The 23343-nt window shown below is 59.0% G+C and overlaps 1 protein-coding gene across 1 annotated transcript; it reads left to right on the top strand.

The window, feature by feature from the left end:
• The first annotated feature begins 3750 nt into the window (after positions 1-3750).
• Positions 3751-22677, top strand: TTYH2 (tweety family member 2). The gene is made up of 6 exons (XM_088829442.1): positions 3751-3967; positions 12466-12638; positions 16132-16243; positions 21738-21958; positions 22189-22246; positions 22558-22677. Exons 1-6 carry the CDS (start codon positions 3839-3841, stop codon positions 22675-22677), a joined length of 813 nt encoding a protein of 270 aa, XP_088685568.1. The 5' UTR covers positions 3751-3838.
• The last annotated feature ends 666 nt before the right edge of the window (positions 22678-23343 follow it).

The following is a 23343-nucleotide window of genomic DNA, read 5'->3' as shown; positions in this document are numbered from 1 at the left end:
CTCCTGAAAAGACCCCGGAGGAGGGCCACATGGTTCAGGCACATTTTAAGCAGAGAAAATACTGAGCCAGATAGGATTGCACAGGTTCCCGCACGGGTCCTGTGGACACCTTAGCCCTTGGCAAGGAGGTATTCCCGCCACAGGCCCCATCTAGTGGTGGTTGCCAGCCCGCTGTTCCCAGCACTCTGCCTCAGTTCCCATCAGTTTATGGCAAGTGCCCCTTCTCCAGTGGTTTTAGAGTCCTGAGCTAAGAATAAAACTTGAGGGCCTTTCTTGGTGCGATGTTCCGGGCGGACCACAAGGCGGCGCCAGAGTCCGGCAAGTGAGGGCAGGAGACCAGTGAAGATCCAGACCCGGTTCACGTTGATAAACATCCAAGGAGCCAAGTGCCTGAGATGCCTGGCAGTTTCTCCTAGGAATTCTACAGCATGTGAGGTACTGAAGCGGGTGTTTTGTTTTGTTCTGGGAGAAGTGCCCCCCGGGGCTCTGATTGTGACTAGACCCCGATGGAGTGCCTTCAGCGGCTCCGGGTCTTGCCCGCCCTTTCACCACCCCAGCTTCCCAGGAAGAGGGCGGGTTTACCGCTCAGGCTCCCTTTGTCCCAGCGCACTGTGCTGAGACCAGCCCCAGCTCCTGGGATCCAAGCCCCACCGGCGTTTGTTTAGAGAAGGCACCCTTTCACGCTGTGGGTCTCAGCCCTGGCCTCTGCCTCCCAGCCACTTGGGGTCCTCTAGAAATTCACACCATGGTGGCCAGGGCTGATTCCAGAGATTCTGTGAGTTGGCCTGAGACATTGCTGTGTGGTGAGGCCCTCAGGTGCCCAGGGCCCACTACTGCCTTGCTGAGGTCAGCCCACCGCTTGGGTGAGCTGGTTCTGGCTGCGCCAGGTGAATGGGGAGTGGCACGGGCAGGAGGGCTGGTCAGCCCAGGTATGTGTCCCCGGGAGGGCTCATGGTTCCTTTCTGCTGCGCTGTTTCTCTGGAGACCTTTGGGGAAGCGGCTAGAATGGTTGCTGCCTAGCTGGGTGCAGACTGGCCAAGCAGGTTTGTGTTCAGGATGCACCCCGAGGCTGTGGTGGTGGCCTGAGGCACGGCTTCTACTGTCAGCGTCAAGTGTGGGATGCAGGCCCCCCTTGCCCCGCCCGCCCCCACTCTGGGCCCAGCCCCCGCTCCTCTCCCCTAGGCACTTGCAATTCACAGTTGTGACTCTAATCTTCTAGAGGAACGGCAAATCCTCCTAACTTCCGGGTCAGGGAAGCCAGGAGCAGCAGGGCAAATCCTCCTAACTTCCGGGTCAGGGAAGCCAGGAGCAGCAGGGCAAATCCTCCTAACTTCCGGGTCAGGGAAGCCAGGAGCAGCAGCTGCAGCCCGGGGGCAGTGAGGGGGGGGGCACCGTGTCTGTGGCACCAGGCAGTGCCTACCCCGGAGGTCCCAGCCTGTGAGGTCACACTGCTGAGTGCCACCAGGGGCCTCCAGACTCGCTTCAGGTGTCCGCCTTCCTCAGCGGCCAGCATGGCTGGTTCAAGACCAGACCCCTTGCCAGTGTCCATGGGACCGTACTGGCCCACCTTGCCAGCTTCTTTCTTTTTTAAAAAACTAAAGCAAGGCTAGCCGAGTTGCAATTTACAGTGAAATCCACCCTTCTTGGTATCCAGTTCTCTGTATTTTGTTCCGCTGTGGAACCACCACTGCAGTCCAGAGAAAAGATTCTCATCACCCCAACCCCAGTTCGCTCTTGCACCCCAGTCCTTGGCAGCAGCCACGGGAGTTTTCCAGCATCTCCTTGTCACTCCCCTGGCAGAGTTTGGACTCACTGATTCCCCTCTGTGCCCTGCAGACCTTGGGCCCTGATCTCACCACGTACTGTCCCCCTGCTCAGAATCCGCCTTCTTCCCAGGACGCCCTGAGTTAATTCCTTCACATCCTTCAGCGCTCACCTCGTGTCATTTTTCAGGACATGTCCCCGCACCCCAGATTGAGACCCACTTTACAAACCACTGCTGGGCTCTGGAAGGCACTTGGGGGTGGGGTGGTGGTTTGTAATTAATCAGGGGATAAAGGCTGCCTCCCCTCCCCTTTAAACTTCAGAACCCATGCAGGCAGGAGTGTGTGTTTTGCTCATCAGTGTATCCCCTGGAGCAGAGAAGGTGCTCAAAGTTTGTTGAATTAATGAAAGGAAATCCCAATGACAGGCACCCCCCCCCCCAGCCCCAGCCCGGCATCCTGATGCGCTGACCCTGCTCTGCCTTCCTCCAGAGCACCGCTAAGCTAGCCCCTGTCCTCATGTGGGTACCACTACCACCTGCCGCTAAACCGAAATCCCCACCCAGCCAGAATTTTAGCTTTTGTTCACGGACAGAGCAACGTCTGGCACCTAACAGGCCCTCGGTTAATTTGTGTTCTCGAAGGCTCCGACATCTCCCTGGGAGGTCTAGCCCATCCTCGCACTCCCAGGCCCCCTCCCCTCCCCCAGGCTCCGGGGTCTCTACCCCCAGGAGATGGGGGCCTTCCAACCAGCTGCTGCTTTCCAGGTGGGACCCATTAGTTGTTGGGGCAGATGACCTGGATGCTCCCAGGGCAGGACCATGTTTACAGAGTGGATGCTCAATCCCGGATGAAAGTGAATTTAGAACTAGTGACCCAGGGACTGGGTCCCTTTGGTCCGCAATCTGTCAGTTCGTGCTAAGTCACTTCAGTTGTGTCCGACTCTTTGGGACCCCATGGACAAGGCTCCTCTGTCCATGGGATTTTCCAGGCAAGAATATTGGAGTGGATAGCCATTTCCTTCTCCAGGGGATCTTCCCAACCCAGGAATCGAACCCACTTCTGTGTGTCTCCTGCATTGGCAGATGGGTTCTTTACCACTAGCGCCACCTCTACTCTCTAAAAGTGCACGGAACCGCCAACCTCGCCTTTCTCACGCCATGATTGCCGATGCATTCAGACAGTCTATATACTTGATTTGATGATGTGACCAAAACCCTGGGGACCCAGTTCAGTTCAGTTGCTCAGTTCAGTCCGACTCTTTTTGACCCCATGGACTGCAGCAAGCCAAGCCTCCCTGTCCATCACCAACTGCCAGAGCTTGCTCAAACTCATGTCCATAGAGTTGGTTATGCCATCCAATCATCTCATCCTCTGTCATCCCCTTCTCCTGCCTTCAGTCTTTCCCAGCATCAGGGTCTTTTCCAATGAGTCAGTTCTTCCCATCAGGTGGCCAAAGTATTGAAGTTTCAGCTTCAGCATCAGTCCTTCCAATGAATATTTAGGACTGATCTCCTTTAGGATGGACTGGTTGGATCACCTTGCAGTCCAAGGGACTCTCAAGAGTTTTCTCCAACACTGCAGTTTAAAAGCATCAATTCTTCGGCGCTCAGCTTTCTTTATAGTCCAACTCTCACATCCATACACGGCTCCTGGAAAAACCGTAGTTTTGACTAGACGGACCTTTGTCGGCAAAGTAATGTCTCTGCTTTTTAATATGCTGTCTAGGTTGGTCATAGCTTTTCTTCCAAGGAGCAAGTGGGGATCCGGAGACTGTTGTTAAGAGATTCAGGAGCCTTCTGGGGACTGTTTTCCCTACTTCCACCTCTTTCGCTCGGACTTGGGCCAGGACAGATTCCAGATCAAAGAAAGCTTCGGGTTCTAGGGCGTGACCCCTGGTGGCCCGAGGGTGAGCCCGGGGCAAGGGGGGGCGGGGCGGGCCCGCGCTCGGGGGCGGGGCCTGATCCTCGGCGGGGCGGGACCTGGTCCTCAGCTGGGCGGGGCCTGATCCTCGGCGGGGCCGGGCGGGCGCGCGTCCCGGGCCGACCCGCAGGCGGGCGCACTCGGGCTCAGCCATGCCGGCGGCGCGTGTGGAGTACATCGCGCCCTGGTGGGTGGTGTGGCTGCACAGCGTCCCGCACCTCGGCCTGCGCTTGCAGCCGGTGGACAGCACCTTCAGGCCCCGCGATGAGAGTTACCAGGAGGTGAGTCCGCGACCCGGCGCCCCAGGTCGCCGCACCGCCCGTTCCCGCCTCCCAGCCCGCCGCGCTCGGCGCGCCTCCAGACCCCACACCCCTCCCTCCCCACACTCTCCCCGCAGCCCCTTTCCCCCGCGGGTCCTTGGCCCACGGCCCTCCCGTCTGGGAACCTCACGGGCCTGGACAACTGGAAAGACGGGCGTCAAGCCGGCCAACGGCGCGGGGGAAGGGCGCGTCCCGCGGGGCGGGGGCGGGGGCCGAGCGCCCGGGAGAGGGCCGCGCCGCTCGGGGGTCGGGGCCGGGGGTGCGTCGGCGCCTGAACCGGTGAGTCTCGCGCGCCAGCTGCGGGGGCGGGACGGCGGGGCGCTCCCCGGGGTCCCCTCCTCCTGCGGGGAGAAGTTTGGGAAGAAACAGACTGGAGCCTCCGGGTTCGTCTCCGCGGCACCCCGCCGCCCAGCCCCTGCCTGCCCCTCCGCCTGGGCCCCTCCTGGAAGAGCTAGAGGAGAGGGGTGTGGACCCGCTGCTTCATGCGGCTATTGGGGGAAAGAGAATGCCCCCCCACACCCCCACCTCATCCTCTGTACAGACACACCTCTGAGCCCTGGATTTCTGGGGTCTGGCCGGCTTGGCCAGCCTCTTCCCCCATCCCCGCAGTTCTGCCCTCGCCCGCTCCCTGCTGGCCCTTCCCTCCCCGGTTTCTGCACCCCTAGGGGGAACGGGTGCTCCCCTAGGCTTCCCCGCCCAGACTGAGTGCAGAATCTCCCAGCCTGGCCAGGTCTGGCCCAGCCCAGTTCAGCCCCCGAGGCCAGGCTGAGTCAGTTTTCTGTCGGGTCAAAGATTCCGCGGCTGGGAAACCCGAGATGGGGCCCGTTTGTTTAGACCTTTGCAGCAATCTGGGGACTTTGACCCCCGGCGGGCAGTTTCTCCACTATCTACCCTTATGGGGCGGGTCCTGGCAGAGCCGGGCTGCGGAGGTCAAGCTGGCAGTCAGCTGTTCGCCTCTCCCCTGCCAGGACTTTCTCCTGCAGGGTCCCAGGGATCCTGATCCAGTGGGGTGTGCAGGGCACCGCTGACTGGGGAGTCTAATAATAACCTCTAGCGTCCTTGTCACCCGTGGGCCCCAGGCAGATGGTGCCTGCCCTTCCAGAAGTGGGAGTGGACCGGGCCCCCCTTCCTGCTGCTGGACGGGGAGCAGTCGGCCAGTTTGGCTTCCCCAGCTTGCACCCTTCCCGGTCTGCACGCACCCCCTCCCTGAGCCCTGCCTGGGGAAGGCCGCTGGCTCCCTGAGAATGTGGTCGCCTGGGGAGAACTCCAGGGAATCTTCCGCTCCCAGTGAATGCATGAAAAGAGGCGGATATGATTTCAGAGACAGCTGTGTTGCTTGCAGATTGTGTGTGTGTGTGTGTGTGTGTGTGTGTGTCTGACCCCACATCTGCTTGTCTCAAACCCCGCGCCCCAGATCCTGCCCTGGGGTCTCCCACCGTAGCTTTCTTCTTTCCCCTGGAGGAAAAGTAAGCTCCTGCCTGGGTGGAGATGACCTTCAGGTGTGAGGAGGGGGCTAGACAGGACAGACAGCTGCTGTTTGGCTGTCCTGGTGGGCCTGAGTCTGCCCCAACCCACTTGGTCCCCTGGAGAGGTGACAGCCAAGCCAGAGGGACTGACTCTCAGTCCGTGTCCCTCTCCTCCCTGTGTCAGACCCTGGCACTCCAAGGGGCATCCCCTTCCCCCGGCCTCACCCCCACCCTCCTCGCCCTGCTCAGTCAGCCCGAGGGCCCTGCCTGGGATCCTAGTGCGGTGGTACTGGACAGGACTGGACGGGAAGTCTGGCTCTGGGTGTTTATTTCAGGCGGCTCCCGTTCTGGTAAGTTCCCCTGGTGTCTGACCACAGGTCTCATCTGGAAGTCCCCTTCCTCCTGAGCAGCAGTCACCGCCCACGCCAGTTAGCACCATCGATTGGGCACCTCCTCCTGTCGATCATCTCAGCGCTCGGCAGCCTCCTGACTGGGGAGAAGCCCTGTGCCAGACGTGGGGTCACATGCTAACCATGCCGCCAAGGCCTTCGGGGCTCAGCAGCTGAGTAGCTGGGAGGGGGCTGTGCGTTGGAATCCAGTTTTGTCACTTACCGTGTGACCATGGCAGGCGCCTGTACCCCTCTGAGACTCCCTTCCCTCTTCTGCAAGTAGTAAATAAGCTGTCCCTTGAAACATGCTTAGTACCTGGAGGGTCCCCTCGCACGTGGTGGACTGGCCTGGATGTTCAACAGTGCGTCCAAGAACAGTGACGCATGGAGGATGCAGACGAAGGATCCTCTGCTGTCACGATCAGGAAGGACTGAAAGACACGTGCAGAGGGGACTGCAGCTCATGCCCCGGAGGGCCAAGTGAACAGCGCCGCCTTGTGGTACAACGTGTGTGCGTGCGCGTGCACGTGGGCACCCACACTCGTGTGTAGACACCAAGGATTAAGTGGAGCTGGGACCAGGCAGTCAAGATGAAGGACAGCTCAGGGGAGGGGGCGGGGGCGGGCTGTGCCTGGGATCTGGAAGGTACAAGGAAGCCCGAGGGACGAGCAGATCGCCTGGTGACGACCCGGACATTCTGAGCAAAGTCAGCCCCAGGACTTCTCGAGGAAGCAGGGCCCCCCCTGCTCACTTTCTGGGCTCTTGGGAGCTGCCGCGGAAGCTGGTGGGTCGATCTTTCCACCCCTTCCTGCCAGTGGACTGGACCCTGAGTCCTCGCCCGGATCACCTGGGCCCCATCCACCAGGCTCCTGGGGAGGTGGCGAGCCCCAGGCCGAAGGGGCGCCCCCGCCCGGCTGGGCCCCCAGCTCCAGGTGGGGAAGCTGCCGAGACCCTCCTCACCTTTGCCCGGGTGAGATGGGGTGGGGATGGAGCGATCCCGGCGTCAAAGAGCTAGTGAAAGGACCCCGTCGTCGTGTAGTGGGTATAAAGCATGTGGCCAGCGCCGGGCGCTTCGTAAGTTGCCACAAGCCCCACTTGGCACGGAGGAGGCCCCCGCCGGCCAGGTGTCTCATGGGCAGAGTTGGGGAAAGGGCCCTGACACTGCCCCCAGCTGTGTCTCCCCAAACCAGCAACCCCGGGTTCCCCCTTCAGTGGCCCCGTCACCATCCATCCCAGAGAGATGGGAGGGCAGACACTGAGGTCCCGGTGCCTTTGTGAGGCTGGAGGCTCCAGACACTGCTGCGTGGAGGTTCGCTGCGCCCCTGCTGCCCGGCCGGACCCCCTGCCTGCTCCCTCTGCCACCTTTGCTCTCCCGCTTCTGCTGGCCGGCCATTGTCTTGGGTTGGGACATGCGTGAGGAAGCAGAGGAGGCAGTCTTCACTTTTTACACGTATCTCCATGTGTTAACTCTGGGCAGTCCTGTTCATAGGCTCCGCAGAGTCTCAAACACTCTCAGGGGAGGGTTGGATCCAAAGCTATGGGGCTCCCCCAACTTGGGGGCCTTTCTCAGGAGGAAAGACCACGCTGGGAACCCTCCCCGCCCCACCCAGCCTGCAGGATTTGAGAGGAGCCAAAGGATGAGGAAGCCCCATTCATCCAGCGTGAAGCTTGAGTCATGGTCAGCGGACACTCACGCTGCCCCCCACCGCCGCCCCATTCCCACCAGCCCAGGAGGTGGGGGAGCTTAACCCTTTCCAATCAGGGCCTCCCCCTGCAGCTCCCCGCCCTCTGGCCTCACCCCTGGGCTGGCACCCTCTTCATCTCCTGGGGTCTCGGGGTGAGGGGTGCTCAGGATATTGCCCTCTCCTTCCCCTGCCCAAGTGCAGAAGCCCCTGGGGGCTCAGCTGCCACCTCGGCCTTCCTAGAAGGCCCGTTGGTCACTGCTGCCCCCAGCTGGGGTCCTGGGTTCATCTGGTTTCTGTTTACGAAGTGACAAACCAGAATGAGTGGAAGTCGCTTGGATGATGGGGCAAGGCCTGAGCCCTGATGCGGGGGCCGTGGGCTGGCTGTTGGGTGGCTCAGGGAGGTGGTGGTGGCCACAGGGGCTGGGAACCTGTCCTTTCTCGGGTCTGTCAGCGCAGGAGGGCATGTGAGTCGACTTCCTGGCTTCCTGCAGGCAGGACATCCTCCCTGTAACACCCAGAGGTATGTAACGGAGACCTAAAGAGTCTGTTAGGAGCAGGAAAACTGTTGCCTGTTAGAGGGTGGCAGGTGACAGCCCCGTGACGGGGGAGAAGGTTCTGCAGGCTTCTCTTCCCTCCCTCCTTCAGCCCCTCCTGCCTCCAACATTAACCCTGACCCTGGGCTTCCAGGTGGCTCAGCAGTAAAGAACCTGCCTGCCAAGGCAGGAGACTCGGGTTTGATCCCTGGGACGGGAAGATCCCCTGGAGAAGGAAACGGCAACCCACTCCAGTATTCTTGCCTGGGAAATCCCATGGACAGAAGAGCCTGGCGGGCCACAGTCCATGGGGTCACAAAAAGTCAGACACAACTTAGTCGCTAAACAGCCCAAACCCATATCCTAGCTCCTCTGCCCCTGCCCTCGTGCTCCCAGTGCTGGAAGAAAGTTCTGGAAGAGAACTGCTAACAAAAGGCCCTCCAAGTTTGGATTTCCCAGGCATGGCCTCCCTGGGCTGGGCCAAAGCAGGAGTAAAAGAATTGAGGCCAGACACCCGGCTTGAGAGGCCCCTCGGCCTGAGAATCCCAGGGCCCTGCCCACAGTACGGGTCTTGCAAGAGGCCAGGAGGCCCGAGTGTGTTGGGAGGGGTGAAATGGGGGAGCAAACCCAGGGGCTCCAGGGGTAGGGACGGGCTGTGGTTTCTAGACACTCAGGTGGCTCCACCCCAAGTCGTGATTACTTCCCGGAGGTCCTGCTGTGCCGGATAGGGGCCCGTGGTAGAGTCCATGGGTTTTCCTGTTTGGGGGGAGATCGAGGGTGAGATTGTCTAGGGAAGCTAGGAGGAGGTCTGACTGTTAGCCGGTCTCTGATCTATGCAAAAGGTTTATCCGGGTTTTGTTTTGTTTTGTTTTCATTAGGATTAACTTATAGGGACGTGTGCTCTCTTAGTAAGTGTGCACCTCAGTACGTGTGTGTGTGTGTGTGTGTGTGTATGAGAGGGACACCACCCCGGGCAACATGTATCCCTGACCCCCCAGGAGGCTCCGTCTCACTGGATTCCCTCCCAGAGGTAGTTGCATCTCAGACCCCTGTCCCTGCAGGTGAGTCTCTCTGACTTCGCATCTTACGTCAGTTAAACTACTCAGTGCTTCCAGACTTGAGCGCGATACAGGCCCCGTGGCTCTGTCTCCCTTGCTCCTTGCTGTATCGCGCTGTAACGTTCACCTGGGTCACTGGCTGTTGCTGCACTTTTCACGGCTGCACAGTATTCCGTTCTGTGGCTCTAGCGCCTGTTATATGTCAGATCTCTTGTTGGTGAGCATTTGGGGTGCTTCCGGCGCTTCACTCTTACTGCAGTGTTAGGCTGTGGTGAATGGCTGTCGGGGGGCGGTGGGGACACAAGCCCTCCTTTCTGCCAGGGGAAGGAGAAAGGTGCCGGCTCAAGGGGTTGGCACACTGCACAGTGGTCTGCAACTTGTGAAGGGGATCCTGGGCTCTAGCAGAGGGGCCTCGTGCCTGCGAGGGGGTGGCCAGGACAAAGCGTGGCCTTTACACCCACCCCTCAGTCAGGAGACGCTCTGCATTTCGGTGCTCTGCTGGGCGAGTCTGAGGGAAAGGTTCCACTGCCGTGAACAGTTTGAGAACGTCTGTGGACACCACTCAGTGCTCCCTAGACTTGAATGGGATACAGCCCCGCCGGTCAGCTCTTGGCGCTCTTCTGATTCACTGGGCCCAGGGTGGAGCTGGAGGTGGTGCATACTGCATCTCAGAAGAGGTCAGTGCTGCAGTGCTGGTGAACTCCACTTTGAACAGCAAGGCTCTGAACCCCTGTATTTTCTTGGGCTCCAAAAATCACTGCAGACGGTGCCTGCAGCCATGAAATTAAAATACGCTTGCTCCTTGGAAGAAAAGCTATGACCAAGCTAGACAGCATATTAAAAAGCAGACACATTACTTTGCCGACGAAAGTCCATCTAGTCAGAGCTATGGTTTTTTCAGTAGTCATGCATGAATGTGAGAGTTGGACTGTAAAGAAAGCTAAGCCCTGAAGAACTGATACTTTTGAACTGTGGTGTTTGAGAAGACTCCTGAGAGTCCCTTTAGTCCATCCTAAAGGAAATCAGTCCTGAATATTCTTTGGAAGGACTGACACTGAAGCCGAAATTCCAATCCTTTGGCCACCTGGTGTGAAGAACTGACTCATTTGAAAAGACCCTGATGCTGGGAAAGATTGAAGGCAGGAGGAGAATGGAACGACAGGGGATGGGTGGTTGGAGGGCATCACTGACTCAATGGACATGAGTTTGAGCAAGCTCCAAGAGTTGGTGAAGGACAGGGAAGGCTGGTGTGCTGCAGTCTTGCTGCTGCTGCTAAGTCACTTCAGTCGTGTCCGACTCTGTGCGACCCCATAGACGGCAGCCCACCAGGCTCTGCCATCCCTGGGATTCTCCAGGCAAGAACACTGGAGTGGGTTGCCATTTCCTTCTCCAATTCATGAAAGTGAAAAGTGAAAGTGAAGTCGTTCAGTCGTGTCCGACTCTTCGGGACCCCAGGGACTGCAGCCCACCGGGCTCCTCGGTCCATGGGATTTTCCAGGCAAGAGTACTGGAGTGGGGTGCCCCTGCCTTCTCCATGCTGGAGTCCGTGGGGTCGCAAAGAGTCAGACACGACTGAGCGACTGAACTGAGCTGAAACCCCTATCTGTCCTTGACCTTCCCCATGGCCCGGGGCCACAGGGCCTCCAGTGAGCAAGCGGCTTGCCCTGGGGGCTGGTGCTGGGGGCTGACAGTGTCAGTTGCCAACCACATCCAATTCTTCTGCGACCTTGTAGACTATAGCCCTCCAGACTCCTCTGTCCATGGAATTCTCCAGCAAGAATACTGGAGTGTGTAGCCATTTCCTCCTCCAGGGGATCTTCCTGACCCTGAGATTGAGCCCTGGTCTCCTGCATTGCAGGCAGATTCTTTACAGTCTGAGCCACCAGGGGGCCGGCAGGGCCGGCTCCTTTCCACAGTCTCCCAGGCCAGCCTCCTGACTCTGTGCATGGGACAAGCCTAGTGATCCAGGCTCAGGGGCCTCCGCCCTGCCACCCCAGGAGGACTTCCACAGGGGGACGCGTGTGTTCAGGTCCAGTGGGCCTTCTCAACCGCCCGGAGGAGGAGGGCTCGCCCTCCCCGCCGCTGAGCCAGGAGGGTGGCAGGGCAGGTTCCTGGCAGTGTCCGTGATGCATTTACGCCAGGTGGAGGCGAGAGCCACGCTTTGTCACAGCCACCTATCCCTCACCCAAGTGGGCCGTCTCTCCGTCCACTTCTGGGCTGTCCCCATCGCCTTGGCCGTTTGTCCGTGAGGCTCAGGAGTCTGTCAGTGCAGGAGACCAGCAGAGCAGGTGCTCCCTCTCCCCTGTGAGGCTCCACCCCTTCCTGCCAAGATGACCTCAGAGTGCAGGCCTCAGCCTCCAGGCGTGCACACGCTCCAGCCTGAGACTTGTCTTCTCCTTAGACCGGAAGGATCCCGGTGTCTCCCCCAATCTGCCCATCTCCCCGCTGTGGCGGCCCAGACTGGAGCGCTGGAGGTTCCCAGCTGGGGGAGACTCGGGGGCACGTGTGCAGCAGGGCGAGGCCGTAAGCTCAGGAGCCTGACTTAGAGCCAGGTCCAGCCCTGGGGCCATCTGGTGTCCATCTGGCTGAGTCAGGAGACTGGAGGGCAAGGAGTAGGGGGCTCTGGGCCAACAGCAGCCCCCTTTGTAGGACCCTGTGGTGCTCGGCAGGCCTGAGACGGCATCTCCTCCCTTTCAGGATTCTGGGCTTGGCTGCCACCCTTGGCATCTGGGGGTCACTGTCCCTTTTGGGGTGCGGTAGAAGGGACCTCCGCAGGTGCATCTCCTGACATCCCCCAACTCCTAAAGTGAGGCTCAGAGAGGGCAGATACGCCAGGACGTCTGCCCCCGGCCCCTGCTCAGCTTCTGAGACACCCCGCCCAAGCCCTGCCTCCTCGGGAGGCCTCGGATACTCCGGTCATGTGGACGTCCCTCTCCTTGTCTCCCTTGGTCACACCAAGCATCGCCCACAGGCCCCACGGTTTGGGGACAATTCCTGCTTGTCTTTTGAGTGACTCAGAGCACCCATTAGGCAGGGTCTGGTCCTGACCTTCATCCAGGTGTGTAAGCCCCAGATGGGGGGCCAGCCTTGAGCCACACCTCCTGCCTCCTCTTGTCTTGGGCCTCTGCCCCCTCCCACACCTCAGCTCCATCTCACCCCAACTCCTGGCGAGCGAGGGCAGGGTGCCTTATACAGAGCGGGAGCGTCAGTCCTGGGAAGGGGGCATCGGACGTACAGCTCAGTTGCGGCTCCCGCAGCCCCACTGAGCTCAGGGCCCTTCCCCGCACCCCCAGGACCCAGCGCTGACCCCCGGCCTCTCCCTCCTCAGTCGCTGCTGCTCCTGGGGCTGGTGGCTGCCGTCGGCCTGGGCCTGAACCTCGTCCTCCTCGCGGCCTACCTGGTCTGCGCGTGCTGCTGCCGGCAGGACGACGCGGTGCAGACCAAGCGCCCCCGCTCCTGCTGCGTCACCTGGACGGCCGTGGTGGCCGCGCTCATCTGCTGGTGAGTGTCCGTCTGGGCCAGGCGGGGGCGGGGAGGTCGCAGCGCGGAGGTGCGAGGCGGACAAGCGGAGAAAAGCGGCTGACCGTCTGGGTCTCGCCCATGGTCAGCCCCTTGACCAGGACGCCTCTTCCCCACCTTCCGCCTCCAGCCCCACCCCATCATAACAGACCCCAGGTGGCTCATCAGCTGTCTGCCCACGTGGTCTTGCCTGAGCTCTGGGAACCTCGGTGGGAGAGCCTGTCTCAGGGGTGCATGCTGTCTGCTTTCTCCCCAAGCGGTGGGAATCAGATGTCCCGGGTGGTTATGGGAAGCTCCCTAGCATCCCAGGCCGCCACCCCCAGTGTGAGCCTCTCCAACCCTTCAGGGAGCTCCCTGGGCAGTTGACCGGCGGCAACTCCGCTCTCTGCATCCCATCCCCTCCCAGCTGCCGCCCTGGGTCTGCGATCAGAGTCTGACTCCAGCTCAGATCAATCCCACCTTCTACAAGATCAATAGCTCTTAGCGCCCTCAGCCAGTTCTTCTCTGCTCAATAGTGAGAATCTCTAACTTCATGTCCGAGCTGAGCTACTGCTCAAGAAGTGTCCACGCACACATGGGCCTTGTTTTCTAATGAGTTGTACTTTTCGTGTTTTCTTTCTTTTTTTTTTTTTTTAATTTTCATTTATTTGGCTGCACTAAGTTTTAGTTGAGGCATGCGGGGTCTAGTTCCCTGACCAGGGATTGAACCCCAGCCTCCTGCATTGGGAACACGGAGTTTTAGCTACCGGACCACCAGGGAAGTCCCAGGAGTTGTTTTTCCTTGTTTTTGTACCTACAAAGGTTTTCCCAAAAGCCTCCGGCCCGCCTGAAACACTCTGGGGGATGGTCCTGCTGGATTTGACCCGCTGTTTCCGGATGAGGGAGGCAGATGGGGTCCAGTGAGCCCGGGCTGTGAGGACACGTGGGGGCTCGTCCCCGGAGGCTCACGGCGCCCCAGGGCTGTCTGCTAGATCACATTTGCCGTGTGGAGCTCAGATCAGGGCCGGGTCGGAGTGAGTTGAGGAAGGGAGGCAGGGAAGGGAGTCAACGAAAGCAGGAGGAGGAGGGACCCAGAGTGAGACTGGGGGTGAGGAGGGAGCGGTCTCGCTGAGCTCTGACGCCAGGCTGGTGCCGTTAAGGGGGTTCAAAGCTGGGTGAACAGTTCTGGGTGAATGCAAAGGGTGTTGATCTACACGTTGGTTCACCAAAGTGTAGCTGACACACGCGTGTGCATGCGTGCGTCAGACCCACGAAGCAGATGGGAACCTTGTTTCAAAATGCACGTTTCAGACCACACTGATAACAACGGGTGCAGCGTGGACCGCCCCCCTTACCCTCCAGGTGATTATGTCCTGCGGTCCATGGACCATTTCCTCAGACACCCTGAATTAGGGGTCAAGGGCGCCCTGGAAGGAGGATTCTGTAACAGCCTCCCAGGGGATTCCTTCGCGGGTCCTGTCCGTTTCAAAGAAAAAGGATAAGTGTAAACACATGTAGCTTCACCCCCACCCCCAAAACCAGTGTTTTGGATGAAAACTGGAGGAGGCTGTTCAATGACTCTTCAGAGGACCCCCAGTGGTATGAGTCAGATAAAGTACGATCAGTGACAAAGGCAAGATTCGAGGTGATTTGCTCAGGCTGGAATGTTGGACCCAAACCAACCAGATGAAATTTCACGGAGATGGATTTAGAGTTCTGCTTTTGGTTAAAACAAAACAAAAGTCAGCACACCATAGCGGGAGGCGGCGCACCGGGCTTCGCGGCAGTCCTTGGGGAGAAATCCAGGGGTGTCTGTGGACACAGGGTCAGTGGCGGGGAGGGAGGCCCCCGGGGCGTTAGCCCCAAGCTCGGAGCTGGAGGGACCACCTGGGCGCGTCACTCAGAGCACGGACGACCCGAGAGAGACGAACCAGAGGTAGACTGGGGTCTGGACGAGTGACAAGGAGGGTGATACGGAGCCCCATCCAGCAGGTCATCTTGCAAAACTGGAGGCTTGTTCCAGGCTGACCCTGAGGACAGCCAGAAACCAGTGGGTGTGTGGTTTAAGGAGGCAGGCTTCGAGCTCAACATAAGAAGGGACTTTCTGGATCCCTGGTGTTCCAGTGGTGAAGAATCCGCCTGCCAACACGGGGGACATGGGTTCGATCCCTGGTCCAGGGAGATCCCACCTGCTGCAGGGCAGCTGTGCCTGTGCCACCAGAAAGACAGGCCCGCACATCACAGCAAAGAGCAGGACTTTCTAGAAGCCAGAACTTTTCAGTAGGATGGGCACCGTCGGGGGGTGGGGGAAAGGATAGAGAACAGAGGGGGAGTCCCCAACAGTATGAGGATTTCGGAGAAGCAGGTGTGATTTCACGAGACTTCAGTGGTCCCCAAGCCCAAGTGTGTCAGTGTCCCCTGGGGAGCCCTGAAAGATATGGGTTCCTGAGCCCCTCCCTGACTTACTGCCAGCATCAGAATCCCTGGGGCCTAGCCAGCAAAATCTTCCACCCTTCGGAGCCCTGGAACTAGAGAACTGGGAGTGTTTTCCCACCGGCTAAATGAAACGTGCTGTAGAACAAGTCGGTCAGGCCAGAGCCTTCCCCTCTTGCCTGGCCAACACACTTGCCAGAAGTGTAGACCACCCGCTCTCCCCTACCCGCTCAGCTGAAGTCAGGCACCCGCTCTGATGGATGCTTAGAGCCTCTTGCACCATAATTGCCAAGACCTAGTGACTCTGGGAGAGACTCAGGGCAGGAGGAGAGGAGGGCGGCAGGGGCCGAGATGCTTGGACATGAGTCTGAGCACACTCCGGGGGATCGCGGAGGACAGGGAGGCCTGGCGTGCTGCAGTCCGTGGGGTCACACAGAGCCAGACGTGACCTGGCAGCTGAGCAGCAGCAGTAGAAGCGACCAAGATGCGCTTCAGGAGGTGAACGGCTCAGTTGTTCTCGTTCGAACACTGGGGTGTCATTCAGCTCAAAGAAAAATGAGCTGTCGAGCCACGACAGGACGTGGAGGAACCTTAAATGCACATGGAAGGGCTCCGTACTGTATGATTCCAACCATATGACGTGTTGGAAAAGGCAAATCTGTGGAAACGGTGAACACGTGAGTGGTTGCCAGGGTTTGGGGAGGGGGAGGGGTGACTGGCTACGGCACAGGGTTTTAAGGGCCGGGGAACTACTCCGTGTGGCGCTGTAATGGCAGACACGTGTCCTTACACTTCTGCTCAAAGCCATAAGACCCTGCAGGGTGACCCTAAGGTGGACTGCGGGCTTTGGGCGGTAGTGGTGTGTCCTCACAGGTTCATCAGTCATAACAATCGTCCCCTTCTGGTGGGGGCTGTGGATGGTGGGGGCGTCTGTGTGAGACGGGGACTTCCATATACTTTCCCTTCACGTTCATTGTGCAGTGAAAACAGCACTAAAAACCAGTGTCCTGAAAAAAACCGTCTCCCCCAGGTGTCACCTCTAACTCTGGGGTCTCGCCCACAGCGCTGCGGTGGGCGCGGGTTTCTATGGAAACAGCGAGGCCAACGACGGGGTATACCAGCTGCTCTTCGCCCTGGACAACGCCAACCACACCTTCTCTGGGATCGATGCGCTGGTAAGGTCCCGGGCAGCCGGGCGCGGCCCGCGAGGTCAGCCTGGTCCCCACGGACGCCCCGGTCAGATCCCAGGCAGCTTGGCTCCAAGGGGGCCGGATGCCCCTTGGGGCTGCCAGTTGGTCCCGCCAGGAGCAGACAGGCCATTTCTGCTCCGCAGGCAGAGGACCCAAGCAGAAAGGTGGGTGGGGCCGGGGAGGCGGGATGGCTGTGCCATCGAATCCTGCCCACCTTTAGGAGCGCTGTGCCCGAGAGGTCCTTGAACGTGGACAATCAGCTCCTCCCCCCGACACGCGCACACACACGCGTGCGCACACACACACACACGCGCGCGCACACACACACACAGTGTTGTTTACTGGTTTACTTTTTTTGGCCGCGCTGGGTCTTTGTTGATGCACGGGCTTTCTCCAGCTGCAGTGAGTGGGTTTCTCTCTTGCAGTGTCTTCTCTTGTTCAGAGCACGGACTCCAGGGCCCACGGGCTTCCGTAGCTGCAGCTCCGGGGCCCTGAAGGGCCAGCTCAGTAGTTGTGACGCTCCGGCTTACTTGCTCTGCAGCGCGTGGGATCTTCCCGACCCAGGGATCAAACCCGCGTCCCCTGCATCGGCAGGCAGCTCCTTTCCCACTGAGCCACCAGGGAAGCCCCTCCCCCAGTGTTTTCTGTGTTCACTGTCAGCGCTGAGTACAGAGCGTTGTGGGTCGGGTCTAGGAGATGTCAAGGGGAAAACTCTTGAAAAATGAAGTGCAGAGCCCCAAAGCCAGCACGGTGTCCTCCCAGCTCTCGATTCCAGGCGCCGTGGCTCCAGCTAGGGGCTCAGGGTGAAGGACGTGCGGGAGGAGAGGTGGGATTTTGAGCACAAGGCAGAGGTCCACTTGCTGAGCCTCGAGGGCGGGGAGGCAGGGTCTTCTGAAAATACAGACCTTGGCCCCCCAAGCTCGTCACATTCATGCACCAGGTCTTTCCAGCTGATTTCCCAGCAGCCCCAGTGTCCCGGGAGCCAGGCTCCAAGGCAGTTTTCAGAAACGCCAGTGGCTGGATGTCCACCCTGGGCCAGGTCCCCAGCAGAAGGGTGACATCAGCCAATGGCTGATTGTGTCCAGCGGCCTCAGCCACACAATCCGGCCCCGACCGGAGCATGTGGACTTCATCCCGGTGCTGCTGGAAGAGGATTCTGGAGGAGGACTCGACCCCATCGCTGCCTCCCCCCTTCCCTTAAGCTCCTCTAAGGCCTTAATCCCCCAGCCCTCCCGGGACAAGCTCCCTTAAAGAGACAGCTGTGCTGGTCCTCGGGTGGGGTGGCCGGGTGCTGGCTGCCCTGGCTCTGGCCTCAGATTAAGTCCTTCTGGGAAGCCAAGGGTCACAGGCCAGACCAGGGGCCCCGTTCTCCTGCTGAGTTCATCCGTTCCTGCCTTGTGTCTGCTGGGACCCATCCCTGGGGACCAGGAGCTAGCTGGCTGGACCTTAGGCTGGGGCAGCTGTAACGGCAAGAGTGCGGTGGCAGGTGTGGAGAAGCTGGGGGGCCGAGCGCAGGCTGACCCGCACGGGGCCAGGCACGCCCGGCCTGGGGTGGGGCTCACTCCCTGGGGCCCCCCACCCTCACTTCTGCCCCGGTGCAGAAGGGGCTCCACCCACCAGCCCCAGAACCCCAGGGGGGAAGAACTCACCCTCCAAAGGAGAATCTCTAGGGAAGCCCTGGAGCCATGATCTTCACTGGCTGATCTGTGACCATTGTAAGAATGGCCTGTGGCTCCCCCAGGGACTGAGGAAGAAAGTCCCCGAGCCATCCTGATGGGAAAACTCGAATTCTTCATGTCTTTATTGCCCAGAGATGAGCTGGGACTGGGACCACCAGGCTGGGCCCCTCGCCCCATGCTGAGAGTGCCCCAGGGCCAGGGGCACTGCCTGGAGAGGCAGGCCCTGTGCTGGGCCTCCAGGGCTGGTTTTGACCTTGGGGTGGGCTCCCAGGACCCCTAGTCCCAAGGCTTCGGGGAGACAACAGATCTTAGCAGGCCCCCAGATCTGAGGGGTGAAGGCCAAATATCAGATGAGTGATGGCTGATGAGGTGATGCCTGTGAAAATGCCTGGTTATCTACAAAGAACTCTCCTGATGTTGGTGGGGGAGCTATTATGATGCCATTATTATAATTTCTATAATAATATATGTATGTTGACTATGGCTCAGAGGATAAAGCGTCTGCCTGCAATGCAGGAGACCCGGGTTCGATCCCTGGGTTGGGAAGATCCCCTGGAGAAGGAAATGGCAGCCCACTCCAGTATTCTTGCCTGGAGAATCCCATGGACAGAGGAGCCTGGAGGGCTACAGTCCACGGGGTTGCAAAGAGTCAGACACGACTGAGCGACTTCACTTCACTTATAATAATATTATATATTGCTATTATTATCTCAGAAGAGTGGAAGCTTTGATTGGGGGGCCGGGCAGGGTACTCAGGCCTGGTCCGGAGCTAGGTGGGCCTTGCCAGGCTCCCCTTCCTGGAGCAGGAGCCCCAGGCGTACACCCTCCCAGCCTGGGGGAACCCTGTGCCACAGTTGGCAGCAGGGTCCTGAGTCAGCTGCACACACTGATTTGGGGGGTCAGGAAGGGTCGCTTGGGACGCCGTGGGTGGCTCCTTTCTCTGGATCCTGTGACCCCATCTGGACCTCTCTCAGGGCGCCTGGCCTGCCTCTAACCACTGCTGCTAAGTCGCTTCAGTCGTGTCCAACTCTGTGACCCCATGGACTGTAGCCCACCAGGCTCCTCTGTCCATGGGATTCTTCAGGCAAGAACACTGGAGTGGGCTGTCATGGCCTCCTCCAGGGGATCTTCCCGACCCAGGATCGAACCCTCGTCTCCCGTGTATCCTGCATAGTGCTTCTTTACCATCAGGGAAGCCCATTGGAGTCTCGGCTTAAAACCACGACCTGGGACTCTACACCTCTGGGAGCTCGGCTGAAAGGGTTTGAGCTGGCAGCCGGCCTGTGGGCGTGCCTTTGGGTGAAGGAACCGGGCACAGAGTTGGCGGGGCTGCCCCGGGGTGGGGCACTGGCACGTTTCAGAACTCAGCACTGGGACCCAGGGGTCTGGTCTCAGCCCTTCCCCTCCGCTCTGAGAAGGAGCTTCTCCCGGTCAGATATTTCCCAGTTTGAGCATCAGAATCCCCTGGAGGGCTTCATAGACACGGATGGCAGGCCCTCCCCCACCCCCACCCCCCAGACTCTCCGCTGAGAATCTGCGTTGGGAATGTGTTCCCAGCTGATGATGCGAAGCCGCTGGTCCAGGGGCCGCAGCTGGAGAACGCCTGCTCCATCCTCCGGGGTAACAGCTTCCTCCACCTGCTAGCTTGCCCCTGACTTCACCCCAACTTGGGGAGCTGAGCCAGCCCTCTTGATGCGAAGAGTTTCTCTTCCCCGTGGGAGCGCCTGTGCCATCTCAGAGTGTTTCCCCTCCCTGTCTCCCTTTGGGGAGCTCTGTGCTGAAGCTCTAAGGACTGGGGGCAGAAAGGGGAAGGGGCAGGTGTAAGTGGGTCAGCGCTGTAATTTTAATTTTTTTCTGTTTTGTTTGGTTTCCTGTGGGAAGACATCAGGAGGAAAAGAAGGCCTGGCAGATGTTTGCTGGCTTGTGTGTGTGTGTGTGCATTGTTGTTTTTTTTCCCCCAAGGAGGAATTTAAGAAATAGAGAAGTGAAACACGTTAGAGCTACAGGAGGGGAAAGAAGTGATCTTACAGGAAAAGTTTACAGAGCATTTTTAACAGCCTTGCGGTCTAAAGTGAGTTAGGCTTCATAGAAGAATATGGAAACATCACACAGAGTGGATTTTGCTGCCAGCGTTAACATTTGTGAAGACTGCCTTTGGATCAGTTGCTGCAGCGCTTGTCCAGTGACCTTACTGAACATAAAGGAGTGCTGATCCGGGTGAGGGTCAACTGTTGGATTTATTAATGTGTGTGTACAGTGTCTCTGCACTTTGATATCTTGTAGCCGTTAACCAGCTTGTAAGGACCAGGAGCAAGCCAGAAAAGGGAATAAGCCGCTGACGCTGGAAAAAACAAAATGCAACAAAGGGGGCCATTCTTTTTTGTGGAACCAGGGACTCCCAGCACAGCACAGATGAGAAAGGCCCTGGAGTTGCTGTCAAGCCCCTCTAACTCGCAGAAATAGCATGGAGAAGGAAATGGCAACCCACTCCAGTGTTCTTGCCTGGAGAATCCCAGGGATGGGGGAGCCTGGTGGACTGCCGTCTATGGGGTCACACAGAGTCGGACACGACTGAAGTGACTTAGCAGCAGCAGCAGCAGCAGCAGCCAGGAGTGGGGTCTAATCGTTTCTCCGTGGAGCTCTCACCCTGGGAAGTTTCTAAACTTTCTTCTGGGTCCTTCTGTTTTGTTTTGTTGTTTGTTTTTCTGGCCCCACCGCAAAGCTTGCAGGATCTTAGTTCCCCAACCAGGGATTGAACCCATACCCTCGGCAGTGAAAGTGCAGGGCCCTGACCACTGGACCTCCAGGGAATTCCCGTTCTGGGTCATTTTTCTCTTCCTTGCAGACCTGGGGAGCTGAAAGGCTGCCTGGACGATTAGCACACACTCCGTTTCCAGCCAGCTGTGCTTGTTGGTGAAACGTGACAATTTCAGAGCAACCAAGCCCTTCTTCCCCTCTTTCCGACGCCCAGGCTCAGAGCAGGACTGGGGGGAAGGTGCTTGGAATTCTTGGGCTGGGTCCCTGCCAGGACCCTACATCTGGGCTGTTGAGAAGCATCTTTCCAATCCTTGTGGTCCTTGTTTGCAAGCCCAGGACAGTCACCGCCATTGACCTTCCTCCCTACTTCTGAGCAGAGATGCTTCCTTCAAGGTCTGCTCAGCTCCACGCAGTGCAGACGTGGGGGACCAGGAGGGTGGTGAGCACAGAGAAGGCACCGGTTTCCTCCTCCCGTCACGTGCGTGTCTGGGCAGCGTCGGATCTGCCTGTATCATTTCAAAGTCCCATTGTTCTGAACTCGGGTTCAGGACGCTGTGAGCTGTTGCTCGCTCTCCAACAAAGCCTTTCTCTTGTGAGATGCTGAGAAAGCCTATTGTGGGAACCAAAGGTCAGGTAGCAAAGGAGGGATTCTTTGGTTTAAACGTTTTATTCCTCACCCTCAACAAGAATTCATCGTCCAAAATGTTTAAACTTGGAAGAGAATCTTCAAGGAAGAAAAATGGCTTTTCTTGTTTGTTTCCCTATCTGGGTCTGTCTTCCTAGGAGGGCACTGGGTCTTGGAGGCCGGGTCCTGGTTAGGACTAGATCGGGCCTGTCCCTCTAGATCGGCTGGGTGGGGAGGGCGGGGCTCTGCCACCCATTCTCCACCTGGACCTCAGCCTCACGACTTCAGGACTGGCGGTGTGTGTGGAGCACTCATTCAAGGCCAAGTTCTTCGCCTCCAGTCCAGTTTGAATCAGCCGGTGTACCCGTCCGGCTTCCTCCCCGCCAAGGTCAGACTCTCAAGCCCCGCCCCTCCACAGGTGTCGGGAACCACCCAGAAGATGAAGGTGGACTTGGAGCAGCACCTCGCCCGCCTGGGTGAGATCTTCGCTGCCCGGGGTGATTACCTTCAGACACTGAAGTTCTTACAGCAGACAGCGGGCAGCATCATTGTCCAGATGGCAGGGGTGCCTGTGTGGACGGAGGTCACTGAGGAACTGACCAAACTGGCCAACCAGACCAGCTTTGTGGAGTACTACAGGTGAGGGGCCCGGGGGAGGGGGCCCCCCCAGCTCCCTTTAGCAGAGTCAGCATCTTGGGCCCCAGCAGGGAAGTGCCACCGGAAGGTCTCACTGAGCCATTGTCTGAAGTCAGAGGACACGAGAGCTCGTGGGGGCAGGGAGTGCAGCCAGCTTGTACACGCAGGCACTGAGCCCCCCAGAGGGGCAGTGACGAGCCAAGACCTCAGGCTGCACCTGGCTGCCCACCCAGTGCACAGCAGGGAGCTCTTCCGGCACCAGCATCCTCGGGGCTGAGTGAAGTGCAGTTGGTCTGCGGCTTCCTCCCCTTCTCGGGTTGAGGGGCCAGGGCTCCTCGCACCTGCAGACCCAGCCCCAGAGGAGCGAGGGGTCGGGGAGATGGCAGCCCCTTTGGCAGCACAGAGGCTCCCCCGATGGCAACTGCTTAGCAAGCTCAGCGATGCCCCCCTGCCTCAGCGATGCTCCAAAGCAGAGTGATAGGGGCTGCAGGGCACTACCCCATCTCTGCCATACCAGGCATGCAGACTCAGTCCTGCGTCATCAGACCTTTGGGGTTTTGTTACGCCTCCCTTGCCTCCCCATCACCCAAACCCCATCCCAGGTGAAGGCGGTGGACACAGGCCCGCTGACCGGGGATCGGCTGCCATCCGTCCACACGGAGGGTCTGGTGAAGGTCACTCTCCGGGAACAACCAAGAAAGGAGGCAGCAGTCCACATTTGAGGGGCTCCCAGCGGAAGGGTGACGCGCACTCCCGGCGTACATGTCCTTGTGCACTCAGGGCAGAGCGCCCGGCTCAGAGGTGGTGCAGGGGATGCAGGAGCCCCGGGAGCAAGCATCTGCCCTTTGGATGCCCCTTGCCCTCCCCAGTTTCTTGCCTCTGCTTCAAGCCACCAGCAAAGGTTACAGTCTCCACCACAATGTTGCACAATTTACTCTGAATTCATTTCCACTGAGAAAGCCCCACTCCAGGCTGAGCTAATACTGACCCAGAGAACACGTCCCTGGTGGCCTTTGGACCTCCCCATCCAGGGTTCTCCATTCCCTGGGGTAAGAGATGGACAGGCCCCGACCAGAGGAAGCTCAGGAGGCCCCCAGCTCTGGCAGTGCTCTGCGTCCCTCCCCTGCCTGCCCATCCAGCCCCTGCCCTCCCAGATGTCACCCGGATTTTTCTTTTTTTTTTTTTGCTCACGTGTCCCAAGTAACCAAAAGGAAACTGCTGATTCTAAGGACTAGCTGTGACCTGTGACCCTAAACAGTGGCATCTGATTAGTCCCGTGACATGAGGGACAGTCACTGCCTGAGCCTCCGAAATCTTTTTGTCATGGGAAGTGGTGTCCATTTCGACGCTGCCACTCTCCCTGAGTGGGCCTAGCCTGGGGCCGTGTA

The sequence above is a fragment of the Moschus berezovskii genome, chromosome 20 (assembly GCF_049115385.1).
Source record: "Moschus berezovskii isolate FMDL1 chromosome 20, NW_MosBer_1.0, whole genome shotgun sequence".
In the NCBI taxonomy this organism is placed as follows: Eukaryota; Metazoa; Chordata; class Mammalia; order Artiodactyla; family Moschidae; genus Moschus; species Moschus berezovskii.
The sequence above is the reverse complement of the archived record's forward strand: the minus strand, read 5'-3'. Positions and strand labels throughout refer to the sequence as shown.